Below are 22,083 nucleotides of genomic sequence, written 5' to 3'. Positions count from 1 at the left end.
ACACTGCTTTGTGTGTCTCTGTTGTACTAGTGTTACACATTCATGTTTGGTCAAATATACTTTTTCTGGATTCTAGAGTTGTGTTAATTAGTAAAGGATATCTCTAAGAATATGAAATTATTCACCTATATTCTAGTCCTTTTACAGATTTTTAAAAAAGAGATGAGTATCTTTACTCCTTCTGAAATTATATCTTTTTATGTAGTAGAAACTGTATTGTTTTCCTAAATGCATAGTTGTTGGTTTTGACGCTGGTTTGTGGAACCATTTTTCCTATCCCCATTGATCTGAAACACCGTCCTGCCACGTGCTGACTTGACTCACTTCCCTCTCGGCATGTAGGCTGTGTAACTGCCCTGGCCATTGGTCCTGCAGCAGGTCTAGTACAGTATGACTCCTTCCAATAGACGGTGGGGTCCACTGTACTATCAGAGGTGGGTGACCAACATGGAGGATGGCAGTGTTGAAAGGCCATTTGGGGTGGGTGTGCCCAGGACTTTGGATTAGGATGCTCCTGAGGGAGGCCAGACAGGGAGGCCATGATGTGTTCTAGCCATGAGGCAACAGGGCAGGGTAGAGTGTCACTTTTGGAATAAAGTGATTGGGGTCATCAGAGAATAATAAGGACATGTCCATGGGCTGGGTGGCCAGAGCCCTGTGGGGCAGAGGAAAGAGGTGTTGAGCTGGGTTTGTGGAGAAGAGGAGGACCTCTGGTTCAGACACAAGTGTGAGGTGCTGGGACATGCTCGTAGCTGCTCCTATAAGAGGCCTTGGACACAAGTACTGGACCCTAGCCTGAGCCAGGAAGTTAGGCTTGGCCCTTGCTGGTCTTGGAGGGGAAGAGTGTGCTGAGCCTGGGGCTGCGGGGAGATGCTTCACCTTGGATGGTGGGAGGAGGACTGATTTGTCACAGAAGTCGGCACTCACCATGACACGGGAGGGAGGGAGGCGGCAGTGTGGCCCCACCGGCTGGCAAATCGGGAAAGGCAGGGCATGGGGCCGCTGGAAGGAGGGCTTGGAAGGAGGAGTTGGGAGGCCATTGGGTATGGAAGAGAAGCCCAAGTGGCTGGGCAAGCCTGGGATGACCGTGGACCTGAGAGGACCTGTTGAAACCCCAGCCTCTGGGATTCAGAGCCCAAGGGAGCCACAGTGTCTTGGCATGTGCTGGCTGGGCTCAGAACCAACAGAAGTGGGGACACAGTGTCTAGAGGGGCAGGAGAGGCGTGGGCGGTCCCCCTGCTGCTGCTGCTCAGTCCTCTGACCCCGGCCTGCTGTCTCTTGGCCCATCTGGGATTTCAGCCTTCACTCTGGTTCCCAGGCCTTTGGCCTCCTTAAACAGGAGGTCTTTGAACTCGCTGCCTCCCTTGTGTCTGGAACCTCAGCTGTTTGTGGCTGAGCAGGAAATGTGGTTGAAGGGGTGGCGCAGGCGCTGTTCCCTCCTCTGCCCTTCTGCTGACCTCATCACTTGCCTGTGCTGGGAGCTGATCTGTCTGTCCCTCTCTTGGGGCACACAGCTGCGTCCCAAGGCGGATGGCTTCCCTACCATCCTGGACGTAGCCGCTTTGGCCCCAAATATTCTGGCCCAAGGGTCCTGCTTGACCTGTGGGTCAGTGACCCTGAGGTTATCAAAGCTCTGAGTTACGGATACCACATGAGTTTTAGCCCATCATTGAGGGTGAGAGCTTCCCGGGGACTTTATTTATTTTCGTAGACTAGAGCAATGGAGGTGACAGACACTTCTAAGTACCAACCGAAGACTTGGGGGTGACCCCGCCATTGGAAACCACTGGGTGGAACTTTCCTAAGCGTGGACTTCTGTCGTAGATCCCTGCGTTCTTTTGCCTTCCTGAGGGTCCCCTCTGGGGAGTGGGTAGAGAAGAGCCTGTGGCTTCTTTCAGGCACACCCAGGGGTCCCAGTGCCTCTGGAGATTCTGCTAGTAAAACGCACCTCGGGAGAAGGCCCAGACCGTTTTATGGGATTCTCCTGATGTGATTAGGCAGTGGTGGCCTGCGCCTGAGGGGAAGCTTGGGTTCTGGGGTGTGACGTTTGTACTGGCTGTTCCTTGGGAGGTGGGAAGCAAAGCTTTGATCCCATTTTCCTGACACTTGTGAATGCCACTGAAACAACATCCACAATGAACACAAGTAGCTAAATTCAAGGGATTTCCCGGAAGACGCTCTGCCTCCCAGCCCAGCCCTGAGGGTCACAGGCTTGGTCCCAGTTGATCTAATTTGGATTGAAGGGAAAGACGGTGTTAACCCTAAGAGGACAGAGGAAGAAAACAGCTATGTGTTTCAAAAGTTCCTAAGGAATGCGATTATTTTGCCTTCTCCTCTCTGTAGATTGAGAGAACCCAGAGGTACAGTAGACACTTGTTTCTCCACTTTGATCCTGGATTAATTTCTAAATGAGAAAGCAGTCTGTCCATGCCTCGTGTCCTGCAGAGCCTTGACAGCCCTGTGCCTATGCTCTCGGGGCTCTGTCTTGTAAAAGCTGCAGAAGGAGAACGCTCCACGCTGTGTATACAGCTGGTGTCGAGGCCATCACTCATGACATTCCTCGGCGCCCTTTGTTTTTGGGCACTTGACTGCAAATTCCTTTCCAAACTGGAGGCCAGGAAAAAAGTCTCTGTCCTCTGATGAACCGATGGTTTGTCTTTCTCCTAGCTTTCTAGAAGGAGCACAGGCCCTTACACCAAACGGGCAAGGGTCAGGAGGAGGAGAGAACTCGTGCCCCACCGTGTGTGTTCCCAGTGACGGGTCCTGAGTGCAGAAAGGGCAGAGATACCTCTGAGGTTATCTTGGCAGTGCCTTTGAGGGGGTGTCAATCTCAGAACCTCCAATGAAGTGTTCACTGACAGCCTCGTCCACACCTTCCTGAGGGGTGAAAAGCAAGCCATTCAGACCAGAATCTAGGCAGGGACTTTCCTTCCACCTGCACGCACTCCCTAGTCATTGTCCCGATTCTTCCCAGATTGATAGACTCCCTTGTTCAAAGCCTCACCCTCTTGCCCATGGGCTCTATCTTTTCCTCCCCAATTTTCTGGCTTTTGCAGACTCTTGCACTCCAAGAATCCTTTGGTGACTTTATAAATGATCAGAAACTCATGTCTCTCTGACAGGGACCAGCCTCCAGGGACTTGTCAGAAACCAGCTTTCGTCAGCCTACACAGTTATCTTGTGGTTTTCCATGGTGCCTTATCCTAAGTGTGTCATGCCAGGGAACCTTATCTTTGTATGTAGCACAAGCTCTACATACATGATAGTAGGTACTTAGTAAATATTGTCGAATAAAAAAAATCAGTGATTTTGCATGGTGGCGTATGCCTGGAATCCCAGCAATTTGGAAGGCTGAGACCTCACGAGTTCAAAGCCAGCCTCTGCAATTTAGCAAGACCCTGTCTCAAACATAACAAAACAGAAACAAAAAAACTGAGGATGTGGCTCAGTGGTTAAGCACCCCTGGATTCAATCCCCAGTACAGAAAAAATGATTTATTTCTTGGACAAATAAGTTTTATTTCTTCTGGCAGTGCAGATACTTTAGAAAATATAAATAATCAAAAGGAGATTCCCTGTTGAGACTTCTAATGTGTGCAAGACCTTGCTGCTGCTTATCCCAGTGCAGGCTCAGTCCTCTGGGGGCTTCACTGGAAGACTTGTAAGATGTCATTTCACTGGCAATTTTGCATTTTTTTGTGAGGTGACTTCCTGGTCAGTGTTTAATTAACTGTTCTAGAACTTTTGACTATCAAGTCTTTTGTGTTCAATACATCCAATAACACACTCATCTAAATATAGTTTGATGAATTTTGATAAATGTGCACACTCATGTCATCTCTATCTTGAACATTTCCACCACTGTAGAAAATTCCTCACGTCCCTTTGCAGATAATACCGCCCCTCTTTTGTACTGTTCTGAATTTTATCACCATAGTCTTTTTTTTTTGGCTGATTCTAGAACTTTCTATGAGTTGACTCCTAACCTGTGCTCTTCTTTCTTACCAACATTGTCTCCCACACTTGAGCTGGGCTTTGTAGATTGCAGAAGGGTTACTCGGGCAGAGGACGCACGAGGGCCTTGCAGGAATGGAGAGTCAAAGAGCAGAGCGTCCCAAGTGTACAGTCTGGGGGGGAATTGGCAGGAGGGGAGCCGATATGTTTGGAACAGTTGACAGGCTGACTTTTACCTGAGACTTGTGCTCTTGGAAAACAGTCTGTTCTCAAATTTTTAAAAACACAGAAAAAATAAACTAAGAGTGAAAGAAAGGATGTCCATAGTTCCAGCACTCTGGGGAAAATGTTTTATGACCTGTCCCCTGGTCTTTGTGAATTTGTGCACATGTTCATTCATTGTTTTTATAAAACATGATTGACAGCATATATATTGCTTTATGTATTCTTTTAAACAGCACTTTGTAAATATCTGTGTCATTAGGTCTTCTGTGGTGTGGTTAATACTGCATTAAGTTCTGTTGAATGCATGTGTTATAGTTTAGAAGCCTTATTGACATTCAGGTTGTTTCTAACTTGGCACAGTTAAATGCTGCATCTTGTGGGCAAGATCATGCAGATATCTGTTGACTTCCCAAGGTAACTGAACTGTTTTGGAGCATTTAGGATTATCATCAGTATCGGTCATCAGATGGTTTTGTAGCACAGGATTGTGCCTGCAGGACCATTTTCCCATCATTTAAATGCCGAGAGCTGTGTCTTCTGTATTCTGGAGTCTATTTTTAGTTAGGGCTACTGTCTCTTACTGCCTGTGGGTCTGTTCTCTCTCTAGTTTATGAACTTCCCTTAGTTGGCTTTTTGGTTTCTTGTTTTTGTCCTTCCGAATTTGCAGTGGGCCATTGTGGCCAGAAAACCCACCTTTGCAACCCTTCCTGAGAAGAGGAGCTGAGATGAGCTCTGGAGGGGATTTTCCCGGGGCATTAGTGCACACTTTTTGTAAAGCTCAGCTGTGCCCTGGATGGAGCCATTGAATAGTGGGCCTGGGTCCAGGCTAGGTGATGCATTGCTGTCTTTGCCCGAGTGCTCTCCCCGGAATTCTGCAGGACGCCACCCTTGTTTGCCATTTTCATGATTAATCCTGGTATAAGGTTGAGTAAATGCATATAGCTCCATCTGTGGTTGGTGGGTCACTCATTCTGTCCCCTTGTTCAGTTAACTTCGCCTCTTCATTCCTGACATACCAACTGGACAATAGATTCTATAATGCCAGGAAATGTGGTAAATTTTTTTTTAAAATGGATATGCTGGGAAAAAAAAAAACCCATGGTGAGGTATTTTTAATTTCATTCCAAGTTCTTGTGGTCTTACTACATCTCTTCATCCCTTTCTTGGCTTCCCCGTTTACATTTGGATCTTTCTGGTAGGAGCTGGTGGTGATGGGCGCCCCCGGATCATTTTATTGGGCTGGAACGATCAAAGTGCTGAACCTCACGGACAACACCTATTTGAAGCTGAATGATGAAGCGATCATGAGCAGGCGGTACACCTACCTGGGTGAGTAGCTGGGGGGGAGAGGCAAGATAAGGAGAGACAAATGGGGGAGCCATTACCGGTTATTGTTCTATTGGTGGAAGGGAGAGTTGGTTGGCTTTTACTTTTCAATCTCTAGTTCTTTAATTAGAACACCTGAACCTCTAGCAACTCGCATAGAAGACAGAAGAGGGAGCTGAATTAAAACTGATTTAATTAAAAAGCCGCCTCTGGAGGCTCAATTGTCTTATCTCCTTGTTTTAGCAATCACTCAAGTTCAGATGATCAGATGCAAAATGAGCTCAATAGAATCCTAGTATTATTCTTTGGACATCCCTTGGGGATGGAGTCTCTGCTTCCTAGTCACAGATAGAAAGAATTACCAGAAATTATCATGACAAGTGGCACCCCAGGTTGAAGTTTAATTGAAGGCTCGGAAATTTTCTTACTTTGCTGAACCCTCTTCGTCTTCTAGAACAGAAGAGAGGTACAATTTAATTTAGCAGCCATCAGGCAAAGAAGATGCTGGGGCAAAATAGTGCCCATTTAAAGACAGAGATAAACTATGTTTGCTTAGGGAGAGGATGGTCACAGGACTCAACCCAGGGCCTGAGGGCTGCCATTCCCGACTGGAATTAGAACTATATTTAGGAAGGTCTCATAATAACAAAACAATCTTCTTTCACATTCAGTACCTATAACTCTAATCAGCGGAGGCCCTGCCACTCTTTGGGCATAGAGTCATTGAAATCTCTTTGTTAGATGGGGACAGGGAGTTGGTGAATCACCTTTTCCCTTCTGACCATTAGTGTGCCCCCAGGCAGCACAGACCCAACAGTACTTTAATAAGTCTTTGGGGCATTTGCTACTGTGCTCACATAGCTCCTCGGTCTGTCGTTTGTTAAGCATTTAATCTATGCTGGGCTTTGTATATTATTTCTTTTAATTCTGAAATTGAGTTTGCCATTATTATCCGTACTTTGTAGGTGAAACAGCTGACCATTACATTACGTAACTTTCCAAGGTCATAAGCCCCAGAGTTGGGTATACATCTATTGTTTCTGAGGCAGGGTCTAAACACTGAGCTGCCTCTCTGTGTATACTGCCAGAACAGCATCTGCCACTGGTACCAAACCCCTCACTGGGCTGTGCACACGTCCAAGGTGGGAGTTTTTCTCTCATTCCCAGGAGTTGGTATGTACAATACCTGTTGTACAGCAGGAGCTGAATACATGCTTCCTGACTCGGAATGAAGAGGGCAGAAGAGAGCCCACTTTGGATGGGGGTTTTGGGGCCTCAGACATGTGTTATGAACCTTGGTCTGTGGTTTCTCCCTGTGTACAAAACGGAGCCCTTTATCTGCTACAAGTGTTAACAGGAGACAGTTGAGAGTATGTCACTCGGGATACTCTCAGGCAATGTAAATCATCAGTTTGAGAGAAATTGGCCACATGGAGATCCTGGCTGATATGAATCATCACAAAACTCAAATAACTTAGGATCACAGCATTAGAGTTCAAGGATGATGGTGAGACCAGGGAACATGATGCAGGCAACCTGTCTAGCATTTCTGCCTGCCAGAGGAGTGCCTTCAGCCTGTAAAGCAAGGCCCTCAGAAGGCAGGAGACACTTGGACTGTGAATTTGGACACGTTTTATCTATCTGCAAATCTGTAAACAGAAGAAATGATCACGCATTCTTCATAGAGTTTTATATTGAAATAAATGTCACCCAAAGATATATAAAAATGGCCCACAACAGCTTTCCTTGCCCCAAGTTGGAAACAATTCACATGCTCAGCAGGAGGAGAAAGAGATGGTATGTTCATCCAGTGGGACAGGACTCAAAAATGGAAAGAACAAAGCACTAATACAGGCAACAGCATCGATGAGTATCAAGTATCATAAATAATAAAAATCAGAATAATGGCCACCTACGGGGCTGAGGAACCTTCCAGAGGGGTTGTGGTTCTTGGTTTATGTTCACTTTCTGGGTCCTGGTGGCGATAGCATGGTCATGTAAGTGTGTACAAACTCCTTAAGGTCTACACTTCAGATGCATGTACTTTATGAAAATTACATCTCAAAAAGAAAAAGAAAAAACAGACCGTTTAGCACAGTACCAGTCCTGGAGAGGATACTCGGCACTCTTTCCTGCCCCAGGGTCCTTGTGAATGTGGCTTTTTGTGATACGTGCCATTTAAACATGAGGAGACCGACAGCTGCCAGTTTGTTCCCTGGTTCCATTTGTGTTCTAAGAATAACTGGACCATAGCTGCCCAGATAATGAAACTTGGTTAAAAAATGTTTTTTTTTTCTTTTGAATCCAATGAATATTTTTTCTTGCTGCCTTCTTCAACCTTGTCCTTGGTTTCCATCATCCTGTTTAGGCTATGCAGTGACCGCTGGCCGCTTCTCTCACCCATCTACCACCGATGTGGTAGGAGGTGCCCCTCAGGATGAAGGCATTGGAAAGGTGAGGGGAAACACCTGTGATGTACCTGGGATCAGACAGAGGAGGGGAGCATGCTGCCCTGTCGTAGGGGTTTGCCAACTGACTTGGACCTGAATATTCTCTTGGGTGACTGGTGGGTAAGAAGCAAAATCATGAGGAACCCTTGGACAGTCTCATTCCAACAACTTTGGAGAGATGACCTTGAAAGCATCATCAGAGTGTGAATACTGTTCACACCGTCTATTCTCTCATGGGTTTTTTCTTTTTTTCTTAAGTGTGTGTGTATGTATGAGAGAGAGAGAGAAGAGGGAGAGAGAATGATTTGTAAGACTCCCCTTGGCATCAGGGTGCCCTTCAAAGAAGTATTCAGTGCTGTCCAACTTTAAATCCCCCACCTTCCTGACTTTACCAGATTTGGCTTTGACTAAATAGAATCAGGAGAGTTCCAGCTACCTTTAGGCCCTTTTTTTTTTTTTAAAAAAAATGTTTAGATTCCCATTTATTTCCTCAGTGTTTCAGAAGGAACATTGGGTTCCCAAGACTGGTGGAACCCAAGGATGTTCTAGCAATATGTGGTTCTGACTTTCTCTAAAGTCTGTCCACAGTGTAGAACAGACCTGAGGGTCTTGGTCTATCCGACTCACTTTGGGAATCATGGCCTCCAAGGGGGCTGTGTTCGTTGTTTAGCTTCAGGGTATAGGAATCATAGAATGGGGATGTCCACATGGGCAAGGAATCTGCATTTTCGTCTGATGGGGAAGACTGAGCAGTGGCATGAACTTTGGATCCACAGCCCCAAGGCTGGACCTGTGGTAGAGTCTGGCTGCTGCGTCTGTGGCTTGGAGAAATGGGCTCTGAGTTCTAGAGAGGCCAAATGGGCTGAGACCACTGTTGCTGGGACCCTGCAGCTAGGCTGGTAGGCAGATCAGAGAGACACTGCAGTTGATGGGCATGACAGAGGTGTGTTCACGAGGGCCATTTCTGTGGACCCTCCTGGGCAGGGCTTAGGAGCCACTGCTCATATTTCTGCAGAGTCTGCCTCCCTCCCCCTAGGCTGATACTGTGGAGAGAGGTCGAATCGGATAAACCAGGGCCCTGATGCAGTGGACAAGGAATCGTGCACATGAACTTTGATAACTTCAAGTCTGAGTCGCAAGAATTCCTCTTCACGGTGGAGGGAAGAGCACTTAGAGCTGTCTCCGCCTCAATGGCGTCTTCCGGGGAGGAACTGTCTGTCACTAGGCTTCTCTGTCAGGCGGTGAAATTGCTTACCTCCTGGTTCACAGATACCTTTGTGCTGATGACAGCGACTTTCTCTTCTCGGTAATTGCAGAAAACTTGCTTTGTATTGTTTCTCCTTCAGATGACAGGGATGTTGCATGGTCCCTGTCAGGTCTGAAGGCAAGAATGGTTATTTACAACTGAGAGCGCCAGAAAGGAGTCCTGGATCTACTTAACAAAAAAAAAGAATAGAAAATGCTGCTTTCAATTTCATGACCTGAGAGTCACTGGGGAAATTGGTTGTAGTGGACAGAGTTGCTCATTATCTCACATGCCCAGGGACCAGGGCTCATGTAGAATTGCTCTCCAAGGACCCCAAAACAGACCTCAGGCCTTCAGGATTTTGGTATCCATTTCCCATGTTGGGGTGCAAAAGCCTTCACGCTAATATGGCAGTTCCTTACCCAGGGGAGAGACCCCTACCCTGAGTCTCATGAGATAGTCCATAAGATGTAACTTGAAAAAGAAGTTCATATTTGGGTACACTTAGAAAGTTAAATGTCAGCGAGATTCATTGTTATTTAAATCCCCATGGTAAAGGCTTACCCAATGCAGGAATTAATTTAATGCTTTACTTTGCATTTTCTAGCCTCAACTCATATTTACCCACATAAACTCTATGGCACTTACAGTATGTGGAATCACTTTGGAGAAGAATTTTGGCTAAAATGCTCTTTCATCCCTTTGTCTTATACCTGTTAAAGGTGTAACTAAAGGGATTGAAGGACCATTTTCAGGAAGAAAAGACATTTTTCCTCTGAGTGTTGAGTTGTTTACTAGTAATTTGGGTATTCCTTGGTCTAATCAGACGTGGCTGCTCCAGATCAGTGCTGGTGACACTTTTGCCTCAGGTCTGAAGGATACTTTTTGGGCAGGATGGTTTAGGCAAGAACTTGTGGTGGTGTCTTCATTGTCATCAGCTGATTTAAACAGAGCTAAGGTGACAGGAAGATGCTGGTCCATATCATTGGTCATTGCTTCATCCTAACTCCATTTTTTTTTTTTTATTTCTTAGGTTTATATTTTTAGAGTGGACCGAAGATCAGGCACCTTGATGAAAATTTTTCAGGCATCGGGTAAAAAGGTGAGGTTCTTGGTGTAAGTGACTATTTTGTTTGTTTGAGAGATTAGATCATGTGGGAGCAGGTTCCTTTTAGACAATCCGGTAACGGCCCTGCCTCAGCCCTATGCTTACACAACAGCTCTACTTGTGTGTTGGTGCCTTTACTTTCTCAGTCATGTGTGTGTGACCTGTAGGCTTTAGGGGATTCATGATCATTTTAGGAACTGTCATGCAGCAAGATGAGTTTATACACGCATAGCATTTTAAAAGGTGGCTGCAGTCTAGACACTTTGTCCAAGTGCTACCTGCTCCATCTCTGCCTTTCTCCACCTCTCACCTTAGCCCTCCTCCATCTGCCTCTCATCTACGCCTCCAGAGAGGTCAGGTACAGCTGAGTCGTTGCTTGCATCCTAACTAGATTGTTTTCCTCACTCCTTAGGTTTAGGTAGCAAACCCATTAGACACCAGTGATTCTGTTTAAAGGGTGCAGGAGGACAAATGCTCCTCAGTCTCTCTCACCAGCCTGAGGCTGCCCCCTCTTCCTGCACCCTCTGCCCTCCTCTGTCTGCACCCTCTGCCCTCCTCTGTCAATGCTGGGAGAACCATTGTCATACAAAGAAAACCCAGACATCATCCAGTTCCTCTTGGAACCTTGATATAGAAGTAGCTCAGGAAGCTGCCTGACCAGAGTCCTGGAGAAGGTTCATCTGCCTATGTTGTTCCCACCCTGTCCCTGGTCCTCTGTTTCCTACAGGATTCCCTTGTTTCCTACAGTTTTCCTTGTATTTCAGCATAGTAGATGAAGCTGGTTAGAGAGGCTTCTGATTCATAAGCTCTGCTCCTCTGCAGGCTTCTCAGCTCTGCACAGTTGTGCCTGGCTTTAGGCGAGTAGGAAGGTTTGGCTGAGACTGGCTGCTCTAGGGGGCGCAGTTAAGGCTGGGAGGGGTGTGGTGTAATTTGGAGGCCTCACTGGGCTTTTGGGAAGACGTACAGCAGGCCTGAGATGTAGGGAGGGAGACTCTAGGAGACGGAAGAATGCCAAAAGGTGATTTTACTTAACATCATCCTGAAATGAGGGGGAAAATGATCATTTCCTTCTTGGGCCACATGTCTCTGGCCCCAGTTCTGTTCCCTGTTGTTAAGTGAAACTTGCTGAATGACAGCCTGGGATCATTTCATGCTATTCTGGTGTAAACCATATTCTGAGATCTAAAAAAAAAAATCTCACAAGTAGGCCTTCTTATTTTTCTTTTCATTTAGAGTTAATTATTCTAATTTGTTATACATAATGGAAGAATGTATTTTGATTCATAGTACACAAATGGAGCATGATTTTTCATTTTTATGGCTGTACACAGAGTTGCACCATTCCTGCCTTTAGACATGTACCTAGGGTAATGATGTCTATCTCGTTCCACCAGTAGACCTTTTTCCTTTTTTTGAGATGAGCGTCTCACTACCTTCCCCAGGCTGACCTCCAACTCCTGGGCTCAGGTGATCTTCCTGCCTCAGCCTTCTGAGTGGTTGAGACTGAAATTGCACACCACTGCAATTCTAACAACCTTAATAAGCACACTTAGTATGTAGTTGTCATAACCTTTAAAATAAAAAAAAAATGCAGTATCTAACTTGGTTTTGCATTTTTTTCCTCAGAATGGTTCTTTATTCCTTGGAGAACCACGCTGACTTGTGTTGTTTTTAACATTTCCAAAACCCCAGAGGCAGCAGCATTGAAAAGGGACTAGTGTGCTATTCTGCAGAAAAGACTTTCCAACTGCCCCTAAAGTTAGAAAAGAAATAGCCCCATACCGCTGTGGATCAAAACGGCCCCAACAAGCATAGTGGGTGTGAAGACTACTAAGATTAACGTTTTTAGATCTTTCTCCAAAAAACCTCCCCATGAATGGGGGTTTGTGTGTGTGTCTACTGTACAAACTGTCCCCTCCCCTTAAAGGTACTGGGTTTGAAAGCATAAAATTCTTTCTGAGCATCTTTCTGTTCGATTGTGGCAGTGCCTCCTGGTATCTTCCTCTTCCACTCTCTGCCCAGCACAGGGACCCCTATTCGTGCCTGGGGTCCTGGTGTATGTCATGGCCTAATTAGCAATTGATTGCACCCCCTCTCCTTGAAAAACCTCCCAGTTTGGATGATAACTTCCATGGCCACCCACCTGTTCCCAGATGTTGGTCAGTTATGAGGGGTAGATGTGAGAAGGCTCAGGGACATCTTTCAGAACTTTTCCTTGTCCAAACTTAGAACTTAATGCCATCTGGTTCCAAAAGAGACATGCCTGATGGTGACAAGATAAATGATAGGTTCCCTGATTGTGACAAGATACGTTAGGTTCCCTGATTCGGGGACAGAAGCGTCCAGATGTTGACCCTCCAGGCCCCCAGCTGCATAGCCATCTGCCTCATCTTTCCAGAACCTTTGCCCCACTCTGTATTTTCTCCTTATCCGGCCTCACCCTTCTGGCTCTGTGGCTTTCCCTTTCTTCTGCCAATTTCTCCAGCTTGCTTTACACGCCTCATCAGCCTTCTGATTTTGAAATAGGTCCTTACCTCTCTTTCTGCATCTTATTCTGCTTTTTTTTTTTTTTGCCTGAAGAAATGCGATATTCCTGTTTCTCTGACTTCTCCATTATCTCCTAGGGAGAGGACATGATCCCCAGGCTTTCCAAGGGTGCTTTGGTTTTACCCCGTGCCACACCCAGAGAGGAGAGTTCCCCCTCAGCCAGCCCCTAGTTCACTCCAGTTTTTATTTGCCTAGAATTTGGTCAGGTTGTTTTGTATCCTGTTAGGAAGGAAGAAAAAAATGAAAAACCGATTCTGGTCTTTATGGGTTAATATCCCCAAAATAGTGCACATAAGAAATGATCAATATGTGTGCCATTCAGATGTTAACACAAATGCCCGCCCCTGTAATTCCAGATTGATGGAGAGGTGGGGTCAGGGATCGCTCACCCCAAAGCCTGTCGTAGCTGTGTTGATGCCCTGTTGAGTTAACTGGAGACGTGTTTGCGTTTCAAAACTGAGATGGGAAACTTCCCCTACAGGGGTTTCTGATCTAACATCCATGAAGATGCCAAGTTAAATAGCCCACTGGAACGAAGGAAGCAGTTCCCCTGGGGCTCAGCCAGAGAGAGCAGCCCTTGGCTCTGCTCTTCCTGGCCTTGCCTGTGTCTTACCAGTTTTTTCTACTAGAGCTCAGCTGGGGAGATTGGAGAGGCTGTTGGATCAGTGACTGGCAACTTGGTTTCTATCCTCCCCGTCCTCCTCAAATCTTTCCGACGTCCTCCTTCCTGGAGAGTGGGGCGATCGGCTTTGTCCCTGGAATGGGAAAGGTTTGAGTGACTTCCTCAAAGCTCTCCAGGAAGTCGACTGGAGTGCTCCCACCTCTCTGCACCTCCCCTGAGTCCATTGCCAACAAACAACTCTGACAGCCAGAGAATGTGCTCCTCGGGTCAGCAGAGCCAGAGTCCTGTCCTGTATTTTAAAAGGACTTACTTTTAAAAAAAAAAAAAAGTTACAAGTTGGCTGTCTCTAGAAGGGTTACAACCTGCACACGTTTTTATTTGGCCTGTACAGTATTCATTTATCATTTTTAATACAAATAAATTGTCAGCATTTATAAAACAGGTCCCTCAAATAAAGTTTTAAATTTGGGGAAAATGGGATGCAGCCCTGTGGGCCCCAGCCTGCCGCAGTCTCCTCTACTTCCTGTTATCAGACACGGAGGACAATTGACCCTTGCCACCTGTAAGCACACGTACCCTGTTAGGTTTCTCACACCTGTCCTGTTACCTGCCTGGACCCCAGTAGTGGTTGGGTTTGAGACTCTGGATGTAAAACCACAGGTACTGGATGAATTGTGCCTGAGGGAGGCCCTACAGAAGCTGGCACCTGTGCCCTCATCCAACAGGCTTTGAGTTGTACCTTTTTCTGTCTCCTCAGATCGTTCCTTCCTGACCAGTCTCTAGTAGGCACAACAGTGGGGTGGAATGCAGGGAGGATAATCCATTTTCCCCTGAAACGATCATTTTTTTTAGGTAGGGGTACTCAACCACTGTGCCACACCCCCAGCCCTATTTTGTATTTTTATTTAGAGACAGGGTCTCACCGAGTTGCTTCGCATCTGGCTTTTGCTGAGGCTGGCTTTGAACTCGCGATCCTCCTGCCTCAGCCTCCTGAGCTACTGGGATCATAGGCGTGTGCCACGGCACCCGGCCTGTAACCATCATTTCATGTCCACCTCATGTTGTGAAATTCCATACTCCTGCTGCCTTGGCCTTGTCAAATGTCTGATAGTGGGCACTTGTTCCTGGTTGTCACCTGTATTTGCAACCTCGGCTTGATTTAAAGAAATAGTGCTACGTCCTCCAGGGACTGGCCTCTTAGCCTTCCCTGAATGGGGCTCCAGGACAGGGGCCTGCTGAGCCTGTGAGCCTTGGTGTCCTGAGGCTCAGAAGACCCCAGGGAGCCAGCCTTCCCCGTTGGCCTAGGCATCCTGCCTCTGAGGGGCTGGGAGCAGACGTGCCTAAGGCAACGGGCCAGAGGAGAGCGAGGGCCTCGTGTGTGAGGGCGGACACTGAATGCTCTGTTGCGATCGACTTGGTTGCAGATGGGCTCTTACTTCGGCTCCTCCTTATGCGCAGTTGACCTGAACGGGGACGGCCTCTCCGACCTGCTGGTGGGGGCCCCCATGTTTTCTGAGATCAGAGACGAGGGGCAGGTCACCGTCTACATCAACAAAGGAAACGTGAGTAATGTGCTGGGCAAGGTGGGGGGTGGGGAAGTGGCTGAGCACCCTCTGGGCACGCACTGGGCCATTACCCAGGAGCTGTAAAGACCTAATTCCTGCCTTGAAGAAGCTTAACGGTCCATTAATGGAGAATCTTGTACAGTGTTATAACTGCAAACAGGCAGAGGCCAGGAAGACTATTAAGTGCTGACTCTCTACCAGGGACTATTTTTCCTTATTTCCCATGAGTGATTTCAATGCAACATACACATGATGTCCAGGGTTCTCATTTTTCAGATGAAACATTGAGGCCCAGAGAGGTTAAGTCACATGCCCTAAATCACACAGCTAAGTCGTGGTGAGGCTGGGATTCAAACCTTGGTCAGCTGGCTTCAGAGCTCTCTAGGTTATGCTGCCTTTCTGAGAGTGTGTAGACATGCGCTCTGGGGAGGCAGTGGCCCTGATAGCTGGGAGGAATCTAGAGGAAAGAGGCAGATAGGCTGGGCTCGGGCAGAACTCCTGGCAGAGGACTGGGCAAGTGGGTTGAGGTGTGAGGCGGAAGGGCCCCTAATTCATGGTGGAGGCTGATGACGTGGCCTCTGGCTGTAATCATGATGTCCCATATTGTGCAAAACCATGAAAGGGATGGGACAGATTCAGAAAGATGCTTCTGTCCCTCTGTAGCCAAGGGAAGGTGGGTGGGTGGAGGGCCCATGAGAGAGCGGCATCTCGGGGATCTAGAATTAGAGTGTTCAACGAGAAGAAAAGGGTTCAATAACTGCATTTTGGTCCCACGCCTTAGGTAGCATGACAAAATACTTAGTGTTTTAAAAAGCCAGGATGAAGGCTGGGGCTCAGTGGCAGAGTGCTTTCCTAGCACATTTGAGGTACTGGGTTCGATCCTTAGGACCATATAAAAATCTGAGGGGAAAAAAAAAGGCATTTGGTTTATCTACAACTACAAAAATATTTTTTAAAACAGTGAAAATTATTATATGTTACAAATAACCTTAACACATGTGGTACACAGAGAATGTTCATAACAAGTCTCTGGGTGGTGATGCTTGTGTAGATTTTTTTTATCCAAATGGCGACATTGCAATCTTTCCTAATAGAAAATCTGCTGGGCATGATGGTACACGCCTGTAATCCCAGTGTGAGGCTGAGGTAGAATCATGAGTTCAAAGCCTCAGCAATTGGTGAGGCCCTGTCTCTAAATAAAATACAAAAAGGGGGTTGGTGGTTAAGTGCCCCTGAGTGCCATCCATGGTACACGCCCCCTGCAAAAAAAAAAAAAAAGGGGTACTGGTAAGCAGTGACCAAGACGGTAGTACTGGGAGAGGGTGGTGTTTAATTTTTATCAGGTGGGCAGATGCCAGGAGGAAGGGCCAGCAGGGGGAGGAGAGCCAGGGAATGTTAAGCCTTGTGCTGCCTGGGATGTTTGCAGACTTTGGGGGAAGGTGGATCTAAAACCTGGGTGGGAAGATGCTCTGGGCACCTGCAAGCCCCACTGACATCCTGGGAGGGAGAGCAGAGAGGACTGACATGATTCTGTAGATGAGAGCAATGGGCACTTTGTGGCTGTTGCTATGTTTGCAGGAGGCAAGCATTTGCATGGATTTTAAATCCAACAGCTTGACTGTGTCCAGAGGAGCCAGGTGCATTTTGTTTTGTTTCTGTTTTGTTTTGGTACCAGAGATGGGACCCAGGGGTGCTTAACCACGGAGTCATATCCCCAGCCCTTTCTTATATTTTATTTAGAGACAAGGTCTTGCTAAGTTGCTGAGGCTGATTTTGAACTCCAGGTCCTCCTGTCTCGGCCCCCTGAGCCACTGGAATTACAGGCATGTGCCACCATGCCTGGCAAGGAGGTGGGATCTTGGAGCATGATAATCTCCCCTAGACTTCCTCTGGGCATGTTGCAACCACGTGTGTCCTTGCCCCTCAACTTTCCTCACCCAATATGCCTGAATGCTGTAGGTCACCCTATTACTTCTGTTCAAGCTTATTCCATTTGATTTGTGATTGTAAGGCAGCATGAAAAAGTGGAAAAAATGGTAGGCCTGAGTTTGAATCTTGGTTTTGTCAGTTCCTAGCCAGTGACATGAACAGATGGCTTATAATTGGCGCCTCAGTTTTCTTCATCTGTGAAGGGGGAAAGGACCTCGGGTCTGAATGAGGAGATGGACAGACAATGCGTGGTACATAGAAGGAATCACGTGCTGGTGTCTTTCCTCTTCCCCATCACATGACTAGGAAGAAGTCACATGCAGTTGGTCCTCTGTATCTGTGGGTTTTGCAGACTCAAATTGTATCTGCAGATTGAAAATATGTGCACAAAAAATTGTATCTGTATTGACCATGTACAGACTTTCTTCTTGTCATTATTCCCTGAATGATACAGTACAGCAACTCTTTGCATAGCATTAACATTGCATTAGATCTTATAAATACTCTAGAAATAATTTAAAGTACACAGGACAGTGTGCATAGGTCATATGCAAATACCATGCCAGTTTGCATAAAGAACTTGAACATCTGCAGATTTTAGAATTAAAGGGATCCTGTCATCAACACCCCACAGATACCGAGTGACAACTCTTTTGTGTTTTGGGGTGGGGATTTCACCGACTCAAGAAATCATCACATCTTTATTATTTCCACATTGCAGGGTGTGTTTATAGGGAAAGATCTTTGTCGAGACAAAAACCAGACCCTCGCGGGATGGTTTGTGGGTATATGGTGTGTCCAAAATGCCTCTACAATGGGGAAGGTTTATATATTCTTACGCCTTTAAACCTAAGACTGCATTTTAACCCTCTAGTATTCACATGTCAATGATTTGGGGGGGAGAGTGGGTATTTTTAGATGGCTTTTATTGCCACCATACACCCCTGACCCCTTTTTCTCTGTTAATAGTTGCTCAGAATTTCTTTCCTGAGGCATGAAAGACAGCATGGTTAGGTATCTTACAGCCCCCTGACCAGGAACTACTGGGTTCCTGGATTTTCTGAACTATGATCCCCTCCATTGAGATTGCTAATAACGTGCATCTTGCAAAATGGCGATATGAACTGGTACCAAAAGGCACAGGAGAAAACAAACAGAAGAATGTTTACCCCTCGAAAACAACTTTGAGGAAATTGTTATGTCATAGGAAAGGCTGAGGGGTTACTGTGGGGGCAGGCAGGCAGGTGGCTTGCTGGTTGGTCTGTGGAGTGATAGGATGGGAGGATGTAGTCATTGTCGAGGTGATAGTCCCCTGGCCTCTAGAGTGCATCTTGGGCTCCGGGAGACCCTCTTGCTGCACAGGTGAGGGACTCATTTTGCCCCCAGAAGACAGGAGTTTGTGTTCCTGTGATTCTGCCCAGGTGTTTCCTGCTGATGGGTGTTCTGTAGGAGGGTGGGCCTCTGAGCCCTGGGTTTTTATTGTTTTCTTTTCTTCATCCCACTTTTTCCTCCATCCTGTTTCCCAGGGAGCCCTGGAGGAGCAGCTGACCCTGAATGGGGACGGTGCTTACAATGCACACTTTGGGGAGAGCATTGCCAGCCTGGACGATCTTGATGATGACGGGTTCCCAGGTGAGTGAGGTCACACTCGGAGCCAAGTGCTGAGCCCACTGCGGGTTTGCTTCTGGATAATCCTTTCTCCAGCTAAGGGCTCTGCTCTGTGTTTGCAGGGGAAGCGAACCTTGGGGTGGGTCCACTGGGGGCTTCTCATGGTAGATAAGTGTGACTTAGCTTCCTCTGCTGCAAACTCGTCTTGTTTTTGAGTCTCAGATGCTTCAGGCTGCTCTGCCATGTTGTTAGGGAAGTCGGCAAGGAAATTTCCCCTGATAATGGTGGTGAGTGTGCGAGTGTGTGTATGTTGCAGGGATGGAGATATGCAGACCGGATGTCCTGCTTGGACAGCAATATCCTCCACAGCCTCTGGTCTGTTTTAATACCTCTTTTCTGCACCGTGGGCACAGTATGTCCCAGGGCTGGGGTACAGCTCTATGTGGGCCAGATGACCTTTGATGCCCCATGCCACTGACTACTGAGGGTCTCATTCAGAGAGACCCAGCAACTCTCACTCAAGGTCATGGGGTTGCATGTCCCTCACCCTTGACCTCACTTCTGTAGACACATGACTTCTGTTAAGAAGCCACGAGAAAAAGGTAAGTAAGAAAGATTGGGATTTGTTTCAGGAGTTATCAGTTTGTGAGAGTAATGTTGAGTGTGTGTGTATGTAGTGAATGCCATTCCACGTATTTATCTAGGAATTGAGTTGCCTTTTCCCATTGGCAGTGGAATTCCCCTCGGTTAGAGATCAGGATAGGAAGTTTATGTTTAATTTTTTTTAAATACTTCAGCCCTTTTTCTTGTGAGGATGAGGTAGAAACTGAACTAAGACTTAGATGCCTGATTGAATGCTTGAATAATCAATAGCCCCAAATTCCTGGCTGAGGTCTCAGACGTGATAAGGAGAATTAGGGAAGCCACACTGAATGTTATTCCATGTGGCTTTTCTAACCGTGTCTTTTTTATCTCCCCAGATGTGGCAATTGGCGCACCCAAAGAAGATGACTTCGCAGGGGCCGTCTATATCTATCATGGAGATGCTGGTGGGATAGTCCCCCAGTACTCAATGGTAATTGGTGTGAGAGTGATATGGTAACTGTTGATACGTTCATTCCACAAACGTGTATGAAACCCTCATTATGCCCCAGGTCCTGGGGGTACAAATGAAAACACATCTGTCTTGTCTTCAGACTGCCCACCCTCTAGTGGAAGAGAAAAACATGTGAGATTGCTATATTAAGTGCAAAGAAGAATTCATAGATCCATCCGAAGTTTGCTCACATTCAAGGATACATTTTGCCTATAAAAAGTCATATCCAAATTCTTATCCAGAGTGAGACCTACTTAAGAGAGAATCTTAGTTTTTTGGCGACTCTTTTGTCAACTATCTCTGTGCTGCTAAGCCTTAGAAATATGTTTTAAAATACAATCTGGAGAGAGTGAGTGATTCGGAGGAGGTCCTGGAAGTTTTTATGGGCTGTTGTCACAGTTGGCATGAGAACTAGGAGCTAGTTAGAGCTCTGGCCTCACACCCCAGACGCGGGAACGTGGAAGTGGCGAGTTCTGTTTTTCGCCGTATCAGCTTGGTGTTTAATCTTGCTGATGGCATCAAGCCCAGCCTATGGGAAAAAAGGAAGTCACGCTCTTGACAGCACGGTCAGGATATTTGTGGATGTGTGTAGAGGGGCATTGGTTTGTGTCTTTGTCCCAGTAGAGCAGCGACGGAGATGGAGCACACATTGAGAAACTTCCTATCTGTGAATACTTATTACTGAATATTTACATGCTATGTTCTTTCTTTTCATGTTTATATGTGTAGATTAAGAGGCAGTATGTAAATATAAGTACAGTTGATACATTCGTAATTGTTCTAAAACAGGTGTAAGTTTGGGGTGGTGGGTTTGTGGCCAGCTGAACCCTGTGTTCCTTCTCTGCTGGCCTCCTGCCTAGTTAGGTGACCTGCCTGTGACAGACAGGTGCTGAGGGAGGTGCTGGGACAGGAGGGACTGTTTCCTGGGGGGACGTCTCTGCCCTTTCCATACTATGGTTCCTCCCAGCAACTATGTGAAGTGGGTGTCTTGATTATCCTTTGTTCTTCCATGAGGCAAATGTGACTCGGAGAAGGTCTTTTTGCCTGCCCAAGGTTGTAGGCGACAATGTGACCATTCACAGTTCACCATTTCTGACTCCCAAGTGTTGATCATGACCACCGTTCTCCACACTGGGAAAAATCCCCCTCAAGGCAGCTTACGAGGACGGCTTAGGAATATGGAAACTTATTTTGCCACGAGGCACGTTTTTGCCAAGGAGCATCTAGCTGCACAGATCATGCATGCTTTTTTTCATTAGAAATAAGTAATAGTGGGAGCAAGAGAATCTCAGGTGATTTGGCTGACATGCTACAGGGAGAGGCTTTGGGAGCTGTGTGGAGTTCCCATCTGTGCCCCAAGAGCTGCACTGATGTGGTTCAGGGATGCTGTTCCCAATGTGACAAAGTGAAAGTCATCTAAGGAACCCTGTCCTCAGCGGGGGGTCAGGGTCATTCCCCAGGCATCCTCCTGGACCTGGGAGTCTAATCACACAGGGAGGCGACCTGTGGAGACTCCTGCTTCCCCTCCGCCCAGCGCCCTGCAGTGTTTTGTTTGGTTGCTGGGTGGAATCCCTGCAGAAAGCTGCAGCATACATTTTGTGGTTAGCATGGAGCGTCTGTAGTAGGAAGCAGGGATGGGCAGCTGGACCGCCCAGCCTTTGTCAGCACATGCTGGCTCCTTAGCTTTGACAGAAGTGGTTTGGAGCTTTTTTTTTAATAAAAAAAAAAAAAAAAAGACACATCCCTCTGATTATACTTTCCTATTTTGCTAATGTGTATATGATAAGGTCAGTGATTTAAAAGGGTTAAAAAAATTCTTTAATGATGGATTCTTCCGGGCCCAGTTCCTGGACAGAGCCGGCATTGTGTGAAGGAGCTAGAGGGAGAAATCAGAAACGAATCTGGGCCACGGGATCGCTTTTCTTTGGCCCAGATTGGTATTATTTCTGCTGGCTAAATTGTGAGATCGGGGCCTCCTCAACTTCTTCCACATTACTCTTGAGCGCATTCCTCTTTCTTGAGTTTACCCTGAAAAGTGTTGATTTTAAGATCCTTGTGTGCCTTTCTCGATTTGAGAGCCCTCGGGGCATGTCATGGCGGGGGGTGGGGGGGCCCCCTCTGATCTTTTCTCTCGCCATAACGGACACTGCATATAAACCTGGTCAAGTGGAGGTTTTCCAAGGTTCCTGGTTTCCATTTAGGGTTATTAGCCCTGAGCAGACTTATCTTCCTGGCTTTATAGCATAATGGCCTGCAGATGTCTGCGGATAACTTAAGCCTACGTCGCCACCCCCAAATGGACCACCCCTTCACTCTCCCCCTGGTCCCAGCCACAGCATACCTTTAGAAATGCAAACCCAGGGTGAGCTACTACTAGCGTTCTTGGCCTTTGGAGCCAAGATGGTCTG

The 22,083-nt window shown here is 46.8% G+C and overlaps 1 protein-coding gene across 1 annotated transcript in view; it reads left to right on the top strand.

Annotated features, from left to right (window-relative positions):
- Itga9 (integrin subunit alpha 9) overlaps positions 1–22,083 on the top strand; it is a 321,363-nt gene that overhangs the window by 43,454 nt on the left and 255,826 nt on the right. The window contains exons 6-11 of the mRNA XM_005317430.4: positions 5,378–5,507; positions 7,873–7,958; positions 10,234–10,302; positions 14,902–15,039; positions 18,498–18,603; positions 19,560–19,654. Coding sequence (XP_005317487.2) covers positions 5,378–5,507; positions 7,873–7,958; positions 10,234–10,302; positions 14,902–15,039; positions 18,498–18,603; positions 19,560–19,654 — 624 coding nt within the window. The remainder of the gene's footprint in view (positions 1–5,377; positions 5,508–7,872; positions 7,959–10,233; positions 10,303–14,901; positions 15,040–18,497; positions 18,604–19,559; positions 19,655–22,083) is intronic.

The sequence above is a fragment of the Ictidomys tridecemlineatus genome, chromosome 2 (genome assembly GCF_052094955.1).
Source record: "Ictidomys tridecemlineatus isolate mIctTri1 chromosome 2, mIctTri1.hap1, whole genome shotgun sequence".
Classification (NCBI taxonomy): Eukaryota; Metazoa; Chordata; class Mammalia; order Rodentia; family Sciuridae; genus Ictidomys; species Ictidomys tridecemlineatus.
Note: the sequence above shows the minus strand (reverse complement) of the source record. Positions and strands in the feature narration are given on the sequence as shown.